Genomic DNA, 10,807 nt, shown 5'->3' on the forward strand with positions numbered 1-10,807 from the left:
TTATACCAGTAGGCAATATGAGACAGATTTCTTCCTGGCTGTGGAACAGGCAGGGTGTGACAAGAACGTGCCCAAGCACTGAGGTAGTGTAGGAACATTTTCCATACAGACTCTCTTTGCCCTGGCTCTTTCCTACCTTTGGACCAAGGTCTTGGCAGATTCCAGTCAGGGCCAAGTCCCCAGAGGCACTTTGGATCCCTGTTCACATGTTCCATGTGCCCCTTCCTGCATGAAAGCAGCAGCTCCCCTGCTGTGCTCAGCTTTGTACTGGGCTAAAATTAGCAGCAGTCACTTCTCAGCAGAGAACAAAATAGCAGGGTCCATGTCTACTGTGATGCCTACCAGCCACAGGGAACTGGGGTGAGGAGCCATCCCTCCCCTGCCAGGGGCTGGGAAAGGAAGTAGATGGTGAACAGAACAAGGTGGGGAGGATATGAGCAGGGGTGGAACCAAGGCTGTGCCTAACAGGGAGGTTGAAGCATGGGTGCAAGGCAGATCCCTGTGTTGATGACTTTACCAAGACCAATGATAGGATATGGCAGGACTGAACTAAGATCTTTATTTCTGCATTATTTACAGGCAGAAAGCCAAGGCCCACCAAGGGGTGGAGACCAGCAGAGGGCACAGCTCCACCCCTGCACATAAATCTCATAACTTTGCTATCATATGCACCACAACTGCAGGCACAGAGTGGATTGCAGCAGCAGGCATGCCCCATTCCAGGAAGAGTGCAGTGTCAGGCTACAAGTCATAAGGCTTACAAGACCATGCTGCAGTGCTATAAAAAGGGGGATAGAACATACCTGGCTAGAAAGGTAGAAAGAGGCAAAAGGCTTACGCAGCAAGGCTGAACTCCAAAGACCTGGCTCAGAGGCCCTCCCTCTGGCCTCTGGACACTTCTGCCCAGAGCCTCAGCTTCTTGACAGCCTTGGAGAGATTCAGCTGAGCCTTTGGACACTCCAGAGTTAGAGGTAGGGAGGTAGGGGAATGGCTACTGGTAGTGGAACCTCTGCAGGATCTCAGATCCCGGGCAGGACAGAGACCCCCTATTACCTTTGGGGAACAGTGGCCTGGCCTTGCAAGCTCCCTTGTGGAGGGGAGGTGTCCTTGCATCCAGCTGTGGCACGTGCCTTTACGGCATCCCGGCATACTGGGCTTCTACCCCAACACAGCCTCTCCCACAGCACTGGGGCTATTTAACTTATTGGGAAAAAAAAGTGGGGGGGACCTGCGCCTCCTGGATACATGGATTTTGGGGGGAGGGGTTCTGCTATCCTGGGTTGGTACCAACCAGCATCATTCCCTCCTGCTTCCAGGACCACCCCAGCCCACAGTAGGGTAAGGACAAGGAGGGGACAGGCATCTGTGCCATCTTGTCCTATCTCCCCAACTTTTGCTGTAGGGGGCTGGGGCTATCCCAGATCTCCATGTGATGATACATACTGTCCAACCAGGGCTCAAGTGCAGCAGACTGTGCTCAAGCTCACTCTTTCTCTTGTCTCAGAGCCAAGTGATGCTAGTGCTGGCTGTGAAGTCAGTATGGTGCACTGCCAGTATGTGCCTGTGGATTTTCCCATGCTGTGTCCATATGCTCTGAGGCTGCCTTGGCTCGGGGAAGCGACGTACCAAGCTTAGCATCACGTCTCTGCACTGCCCTGGCCAGCTGGAGACACTTGTTATAGAGCCCGATTGTTCCACCTTGTGCCTCCCATTCTTGCCGCTTGACTTTGACGGGGGCTGGGGGTTGCTGCCCCCATCTCTTCAGTGTGTTCTTCAGATGCCCTGCGGGCACAAGGACAGCCCGGCCCTTGCCAATACAGCTGCCAGAGAGAACACAGAGCAGTTTGCTTAGGGGTATGTCCACTAGCTGCTGCTCCCCTCACTTCCCCAACTTTGTACATAGTCCCTGCTATAGCTGTCTGCCCTGGAGCTAAGCTGGGGCAGTCACCCTGCCTGGGGCTGAAGTGGCCAATGGGTGGGGGTGTAGAGGCCTACAGAGTTGAGGCCTAGTTTTGCAGTCCTTCTACCCTCCCCTGTCTGTCTTGGGTGGCCAAACTGAGGCCTTGAGGCCTTCCTGGGTGTCCAGGACTCCCCAGAATCAGCCTTCCCCACCACCCCCATTCAGACTATGCCCCATGGAGCAAGGACTGTGTCTTCTTTTAAGTCACATGTCAGCATCACCACTGCTAACAAGGGCTGTGAGCAGGGTTTGAATTGCACTTGGACTGCTGTGGAAGTCTACAAAAAAATAGGGCTGCCCATCATGATACCCTAATAAAACCGGAACCCCCCTCCCCCCCAGGTTATGTTTTTTAAATCTTACAGGGGGCTTTTGTCTCTTATGCGGGGGGCTTAACCCCCTCCCCCTGGACTCCCCCCTAAGCTCCCCTATAATTCAAACCCGGGCTGTGACTGCTGCTGGCACCTTGAAGAGGCAGAGGCCTGAGTGGGGGGTTCTGGGCCGGCAAAGGCCGTGGAACTGCAGTGTGCACCTGGAGTTGCTTCCAGCAAGCCACTGCCCCCAGCTCCAGTGGGGACAGGGTCCCTGGATGCACAAGAGCAGGACCTACTCTCTCCTCTCCCAGAGCACATGGTGGTCCTGTGCTGCCACCCAGTGGTGAGAAAACAACTATGCCCAGCCTTTGCTGTCTCCCTCAGCACCATGAAGGAATTGTCAAACAACACAGTTTAAGCCTTGTGGTACCTGGCCTTGCAACCTGCTCTTGGGAAGCAAGCCCTGTCCTTCTGCTCAGCACCCAGCCTGCGTGGCTTCCCCACCTCAAATCAGAGCTCAGACTCTGGAGTGCCAAGTGAAGCACCTACTTCTCCTTCCCAGAGGTCCTAAGGCTGGCCTGGGCAGGAATCCCCTTCCTTTGTCCCCACAGCAGAGGCTGCACTCACTTGGGTTGCTGGTCCTCTCCAGCCAAGCAGCCTGCAGGTGGCTCCAGCACAAAGCAGCCCATGGAGATGTAGTCGGACAGCACCAACTCTTCCATCTCGTTGGGACTCTGTATCCTACGCAGAAACCGTGCCAGCCTGCAAGAGAAAGGAGTAACTAACAACAGCACCATAATGCCCAGCGTGGGACAGACGCATAGTGATAACACCAGGAATTGGCCAGCACCCCATCTCACCCCACTTATCCCAGTAGGGACAGCAGATGCTCTGACCTCCTGCACACACCTCCATTTAGCCAGCAGTGGACTAGGGCTGCTCAGGAAGGAGGGCACAGGCTTGAAGGTGGTGAGGGTGGGACTAGGCAGGGCTAGCCCCAAAATAACTGTCAGGTTTGAACCTTGTGCAGCTTGGGGACTGGTGCCACAGTGGGGCTGGGAATTTGCACTGCAAACTAAGGCTGCAGCTGTGCACATGCTCAGGTAGTATGGGCCCACCCATCTCTTGGGTAACATCCAGCACTGTGTCCAACTTCCCACCTACTCCTGCACTTGGTAAGAAACTGATCTCCACATTCTGTCTCCCTACTTACGTCTCCCCAGCCCTCCTCAGTGCCACTGCCAGGCTGGCAGATCTCCTGTAGGAAGTGCCCTGGTATCTTGCCTGACTGGGCAAGGCTGGATCCTACACACAGAATGTTTCCTCCTCGGCAGCTCTAGACACTTCTAGCTTGTCCTTTCTGCATCTTGCCCCGGCGATCAGGGATTCATTGGTCCTGCTCCATGCAGAGTTGGAGGAAGGCACATCCCAGCCCTGTGCCCTTGCTCCCTTCCCATCAGAATCAAGCTGAGTAATGCCTGCCTACACAAGGGGTACCTTGTGCAACAAATGTCCCAGTGCTTGAAAAAGACAAGTCCCAGAGCCTGCAGAAGCAGCACTGACCTGCGGGTGCAGTTACAATGGAACAGAGTCCGGAAGTCCAGGTTGTGCAGCTGATACTTAAGTTCATTGGGTGCAATCTTGTGCTCGCATTGGTCAAGGCGCTGGTAGCACCTGCAGCTCCTTGCTGTACCCGGTAAAAGAGAGAGGAGGCAATATGCTGAAAGCAGCTGAGACATATCATGTCTTATCCCCAAGGAATCACAGGACCAGAAAGGGTGTACATGCCCTTGACCACACACTGGACACTATGCCAATGCCAGGGGCACAAGCTGGGCACCAGACATGCATCACAGGTAGTCTCTAGGAGCATCTATGCAGGGCATACTGTGTGCCTGCTGTCCCTGAGAACTAGCAAAGCACCTTTGCTGACTGCTCCGGGCCACCAGCACTGCACCTTTGCCTCCCCACTCCCCCTCAGCCCCATTCCTCTTTGTAGTCACTCACTCAGGTGGTGCTGTTTGTTCTGATGTGGTGCAGGGATTCCCCTGTGCATCTCCAAGGCTGGAGGGGGAATCACTCTCTGCTTCATGGAGTTGGTCCTTTGGGCAGAGTATGCTGGACCCCTGGTTTGGTGCTGTACCTTCTGCTCCACATGGTACCCTCCTGTGGACAGGTGTTCTTTCCCTGTCATGGTGCCCTGCTCCAATGAGGTACTTGTAGCAAGAGTACCTGGTTTTTGCCTCACTGATGCTGGGACATGCCCTAATGTGGGTGAGACCCTACTCTTGTTAGGAGTAGGGAGCGGTGTGTCCAACCTCCTGGGCAGCAAGGGTGTCATGGGCTTCTGGTCCTTCATGTGGCTCTGCAAACTCTGGATGCCGTCACCATGTTTCATGGCCCTAGCAGGGCTTTTTTCCATCTGCTTTTTGTGCTTCTTGTGCTTCTTGTCCAGCCTAGAGGGCTTCTTGCCTTTGTCTGGGGAAGGAGGGTATGGGGTAGGGCTGCCTGTCTTCCCCAGGGCAGGGTCATAGTGGTACTGGCCTTGCTCCATTACCCGTGCCAGAGGCACCAAGCCATAGCGGTTACACCTGAGGAAGTAGAGAAGATTTGAGATAACATAAACCCTGGCTCCCTACTCCCCACACCCTACCCAGGCACCCCTAAGGGCATGGTACTGTTCCCAGGGGTCCCCCTCAAGTACATACACACCTGCTTCTCCCAGTGCCAACTGGCTCTGCTGGGGAGCTCCCAGTAGCTGCACCTGCTGCACTGCTTTCCCAGCATGTGGCAGCACTTGCTTTGGTGTGATGCAAAGAGACTGGTAGAAGCTGGCTTGCTCTGCCTTGCCCTCCTAGCCGCACCACCCACAGCAGCCAATCAGCTAGAGTGGCAAAATGATATGCTTTGCTGGCAGCTAGCCAGCCTACTCTGTAGCCACAACACTTCCTCACCACGCCAGGCAATGGAGCCACACGGCCTTCGCTAATGCTGGGCCTTTATAGAGCCAGTCTCTTGACCTTGGGGCTGCAGAGCAAGGGAGCCAAAGCACTGGATTAGCCACTGGGGGATGGGGATGGGCAGTCCATGCCCAACAAGAGAGACAGTGGCAACCTGCCTGGGAGGCTGCACAAAGTGGTACCACAATGCTCTTGTGGGGTCTGCAGGGACAAGCTGAGCACTGGGCATTGGTGGGACTGTAAAAAACCCCACCAAGGACAGCTGACTTACACCACTGGGCCTCTGCCCCCTCTGCTTCTGGGGTCCTGCCTTGCCCTTTTCTATTTTGGTCACAACGAAAGACAAAGTGCCCCACCCATCACCATAGTCCAGGGCCACGTTCTGGGCTGCCCTGGCCTTAATCCTCCACAGCCTGAGTCAGAGGTAGTTTGGCCAAAGCCCCACTACATTTCTGGAACTCATATCAAACCAGCACCTTAAGTACCAGAGCCCTTATTCTCACCTGAGTCCCTGAGTAGGGTGGGGCAGCTTGGCTGAGGAACGAGAAACTCTGTCCATCTCTGTTTAGCCCACTGCCCACTGGGCACAGCCTGACTCTGCCTGGTCTTGCATGAGCTCTCAAGGACCCAGTTGGTTAGGAATTTCTCACTCATAGGACTGTGTTCAGCCTCCATTTCATGGGATCTTCCCAGGCAGTCAGTCCCTTAGGGGCACACAGGTGTTTTCCATGCCCTGGCAGTCAGAGGCAGTCATTTCTGCCCTCAGAACATTCACAATTCTTCTGCTGGTGACAAGGGTGATGACAAGCCGGAGAGACACCCAGCCTGCACTGTACAGAGCACGCACAGTGGGTGAATTGTTGTTGGGGTGAACCTGGTCTGGAAAAATTGGTGCCTGGCAAATCTATAGCCTGTCCTAACCTGTCAGCTCTTAGCTCAGGAAGCCCTGCAATAATCTGAGTTCAGGTCACTGTTCTGACCCTGGAATGGGTACTCACCCTCCCCACCAGTGCCACTCCATGCACTCCTCACTTTGCTCCAGCACAAAGCATGGGATTTCCAGCAGGTTGAAGAAGGTGATGCCAATGATGTTGGAGATGGTGTCATTCAGATCCAGTAAGCACTGCTTGAACCTGCAATCAGCCAGGTATGTCAAGGCCTGGCATGTCAGAGCCTAGCACACAGGGCAATGTGACTAAAAGAGGGAAGCAGCCAGGACTTGGACAGCTAGGGAGGAAGGGATGTGCTGGCTCTAAGAAGAGGGAGCAGAGAGAAAGGCTGCCATGGGGGGAGGAGGAGGGGGGGGGGGGGTTGATGAGCATACCCTGATCCTGGCCTCCAGTGACAAACCCTGCAGCTCAGGGATAAAGCTTCTTAGCAGATCTCCCTGGCAGGGACTGCTGCACTTCGGCACCCTCACAGCATAGGCCTAAGTGCTGGAGGAGAAGGGATGAATAACGAACAAGTGGAGCCTGGTAGTCCTGCTTTGACAGCAGCAGCCTTCAAGGGAGCAGGGACTGCTGAGTCATTTCCATTGACTTTCTGCTGGTCTCTGTCTCTGGCACAACAGAGGGGTAGGAATCACCTGTCCTTTGGAAATGCCACATGTGGCAGGAAGGGCTGAGCCACTGAGGGATCCCAGGCATTTTCAGGCTTCCCTTGACCCACCCCAGCCCTGTTGATGCCCCTCAGTCCCAGTCCATAGCCCTGCTATTCCAGCCCTGGGCATCTCCTGAGCCTAAGTGACACTGCTGGTACCCTGGCACACTATGGGATTTGAGATGTGGTGGAGCTGACAGAACCAGACTCCTCTACTCCTAGCTAGGCCCCTGAGCCATGCTGCACCTGTGATCAGCCCTACTCACCTGGCATCACAGTCACAGTGGGAGATGGTGTGCAAACGGTAATTGCGGATGCCATAGTTGTACTCCAGGGCAGTGATCTGCTCTGCACATTGGTCATGTTCTCGGCAGCACAAGTCTGGGCCCTGAAAGATTCCTTCAGGGAAGGGATGGGCAGGTCAGAATGGCTGATATAGCACTCCTGTAACAAAGCAGGGCAGCACCTGCAGAAGCACCCTGCCTTTGTTGCTTCCCCAAAGGAGTGATGGCTGGAAGCTGCAAGCAGTGGAGGGAATGTGGACTCTTTTTTGCTCTTGCCTGTGGGCAATGTGCAGGGCTTGCCTCCCAGTAGGCCAACTGGACTCTAGTGAGATCTGCCACTCTCATATGTAGGCATTGCAGTTCCTGAAACTTCAACACTGATAACACATCAGTAATACCTGGCATGAGGACAACGGCAATAAGGACGCTGGTGACCCTGATGAGACCATACACGGTAAGGCGGGGAGCCTTGGAAGTTCCAGAAAAGGGTGATGCCCTGTTCCGAAGCCCTTCAGTTTCTCAGATATCTTGGACCTTCTCCAAGTTCACCAATATGTAATGGGGCCACAGAGCCCTGGGCGGGAATAAATTGGGGCCACCATTAAGACAAATTCAGAGGCTTTCAACCTGGGAATACCAGCTTCCTCTTGCTCAGAGCCTTGGGATCCAGCTTTGCTGGCTCAGTCCTAGGGGAGATGGGGGCACTGGGAGCTGCACCAAAAACTTCTGGGGTTTAGATTCTTACCTAACTCAGTGAAGTTCTTTGCTGAGTCCCCAGCTCCACACCACAGTGTCCCTGGCATTGTCCAGCCCCGCCGGCTCCTCCGGTGCCTAACCTTCTCTGGGGGTGGTTCTGCCCTCTTTTCCATGAGTGCTCTCCTTATTCTGGGTCCACCTGCTTCCACGGTTTCAATCCTGGTGCAAGCATTCCTCTGTTTGTCTAGGGCATCCAAGTCCCGCTGAAGTGCTGGGCTCCAAGAGCTGCCAGAAAAGTTGTTCTGTAGATGCTGGGCACAGAAGTCCTGGTACAGGTGTGTTACTGAGGCCTCTTTCTGGATGGAGCATGCCAGTAGGTGCCTGTTCATGTCCCATGTGCTCTGGAAGAGCACTAAGTCTTCAGAGCTCTGGCTAAGGAAACTCAGATATCTGGTGCCAGCAGCCCCTGTGCTCCCAAAGACCTCCTGATAGCAAAAGGTGCTGGTCCTGCTGAGGGACCCTGGAGAGCTGCAGGTACATGGGGCAGCCAGAGAAAAAATCAGCACCCTAAAGAACAGCCACAGGGAGCAGTACATCAGCCACATCGGATCCAGTCTCTCACCCTCCCAGCCTCATCCAGTTTACCAGCCAACTGCAAAGTCCCCTGACCTCCTTCCCGCCTTAGACTACAGCCCTGGCAGGAACAGCAGCCGGAAGGGAGGAGTGGGCAGAGCTCAGCAGGAATGAATGAAACTCCCTCCCTCAGTTGGGTTTTTAGGAGGAAGCTTAAGTGTGCACTGATGTGTAAGGAGGGTCTGGCTGGGTAGCTGGGAGCTGATTGGGCTGCACCTGCAGGCTGCCGGCTCCAGGCCACTCCCTCCCGCTAGCTTGCTTCCTGCAGCCATCAGCCACACGGCGTGCTCAGACTGACTGCACACTGGGGAAACGGCTGCCAAAGATTTCCCTCTGTCAAGGATACAAGGCAGGGGAAATACCACGAACGTGGCAGGGGGCAGTACCCTGACCAGGGAGGTGCCTTACAAATGACTTTGTGTGGTGCAGGGTGCACCCGTTTCAACTTGCAGACAGGCTTCCCTATAAGAGCCTCATAGCTCACTGGCCAGCTTCCAGTGGGAGGATCTTGGCTACACACTGACTTAATGGAAATGGGAGACTCCTCCCTAGCTTGCTCCTACAGCTGAGGACAAGCGAAAGGGCAGGCCCTATGAGGACATGGACCGACAGTGCGGGGACACGGTCAGGAAGGCCAACCATACCTTGTCAGGCATCCACAGATGCATCTCAAGCAGGTCCAAGAAGGTGATCCTCCCCCTCTCTGCGACACTCGTCAGGCTGCAGGTGGAGTACTGCGTCCAGTTCTGGGCACCGCACTTCAGAAGGGATGTGGCTAGCATTGAGAGGGTCCAAAGGAAGGCCAGTCACATGATCGGGGGGCAGCAGGGCAGGCCATACGAGAGGCTATGGGACCTGAACCTGTTCAGCCTCCATAAGAGAAGGCTGAGGGGGGATCTAGTGGCCTGTTACAGACTAGTCAGGGGGGACCAGCAGGCATTGGGGGAGTCCCTGTTCCCCCGAGCACTCCCAGGAGTGACAAGAAATAACGGTCACAAGCTGGCAGAGGGTAGATTCAGACTAGACATCAGGAGGCGCTACTTCACTGTCAGGAAGGCTAGGATCTGGAACCAACTTCCAAGAGAAGTGCTGGCTCCTACCCTGGGGGTCTTTAAGAGGAGGTTAGACGAACACCTTGCTGGGGTCGTTTGACCCCAATACTCTTTCCTGCCATGGCAGGGGGACAGACTTGATCTGCTCAGGTCCCTTCCGACCCTACCAACTATGAAACTATGAAACTGGGGGGCATTTGAACTCCAAGCCTCCAGGCTTGGGCCTGCACATAGGATGCCTGCCAAAGAATTTGGAAGTATCTGAAGCCCCAGGTGGGGGTGGGGGATATTCGCTGGTAGTAGGGCCACATAAGGTTCTTGGATGAATCAAACAGATGTGGACCTAATCTGGTTAATATGACCTGGGACATAAAAAAAAATCCTTAAAAAAAACAAAAACAAGGCAATGACCTGCCCTGGTCCCAGCGCCGGGGCTGTTTCTGAGGAATGACGGCGCACCATGCTTTGCTTGTCCTGTCTGTTTGGTCAAATGAACAGTTTTGTCCCATTTTCAGAACCCTCCACTCTCCAGCCAGGGGGCATGAAAGAGGCTTTGCTGGCCTCGGGCACTTGGAGACCAGGGGAGGAGCAGAGTGACTTGGTTTGTGACTCTACATCAGTGTAATGATGCTGGTTTGCCCTGAAATAACCCAGGAGCAGGGGCACCATCCTGGAGCACAGGTGGAGGGATCCTGTCCATGGACCCAGCCCCCAGGAGTGCAGAGGGAGAAGAGCTAGGTCAGGGGTTTTCAACCTTTTATTAGTAAGTGTACTCCCGGTGGCCCCTTTTTAATAAGTGTACCCCTGGGATGGAGGTGGTGAGTGTCCAGACGTGGAGCGGGGGTGTGGCGAGTGGCGAAGCAGCAGCAGCGCAGAGTCTGTGCAGCCCTGCTCTCGCCCCGCCCCGGCCTGCTCCTGTGAGGCAGCACCAGGGGGTGGCAGCACTCTGTCCCTGCCCACTCCCGCATACCCCCTGGGACCTTTCAAAGTACCCCCAGGGGTACGCGCACCTCCGGTTGACAACCCCTGAGCTAGGTAAATAGGAGGACGTGTGCAGAGATAGGGAGCCCCTGCCTGGAGCCGCCTAGCTGTGCTTATGCAGGTGGAATGCCCTCTGCTCCTTGCTGTGGGATGGATGAGTGGGGAGATGTGGCTCCATGTGTACAGCCAATCAGCCCTGGGCACTGCCTTTGTGATAGGAGAGTAAAAATAGAACAGCAGCTGATCTTGCCACACAGTGGGGCTACCCTGGGCATGGAGCTTCGTGGTTATTCCTCTGTAGGCAGTCCTGTGCTGAACAGAGACCAGG

General features: G+C 55.0%; 1 protein-coding gene across 1 annotated transcript; it reads right to left on the reverse strand.

Moving 5' to 3' along the window:
- Window positions 1-540: 540 nt before the first annotated feature.
- On the reverse strand, window positions 541-8,588 carry PLA2G3 (phospholipase A2 group III). Its single transcript, XM_006273488.4, has 7 exons — window positions 7,863-8,588; window positions 7,100-7,232; window positions 6,233-6,367; window positions 4,282-4,865; window positions 3,838-3,961; window positions 2,902-3,036; window positions 541-1,820 (listed from the first exon to the last, which is right to left on the reverse strand). The coding sequence occupies exons 1-7, from the start codon at window positions 8,416-8,418 to the stop codon at window positions 1,535-1,537; spliced, it is 1,953 nt and encodes a 650-aa protein (XP_006273550.2). The 5' UTR covers window positions 8,419-8,588; the 3' UTR covers window positions 541-1,534.
- Window positions 8,589-10,807: the final 2,219 nt, after the last annotated feature.

Source organism: Alligator mississippiensis, chromosome 10 (genome assembly GCF_030867095.1).
Source record: "Alligator mississippiensis isolate rAllMis1 chromosome 10, rAllMis1, whole genome shotgun sequence".
Classification (NCBI taxonomy): domain Eukaryota; kingdom Metazoa; phylum Chordata; order Crocodylia; family Alligatoridae; genus Alligator; species Alligator mississippiensis.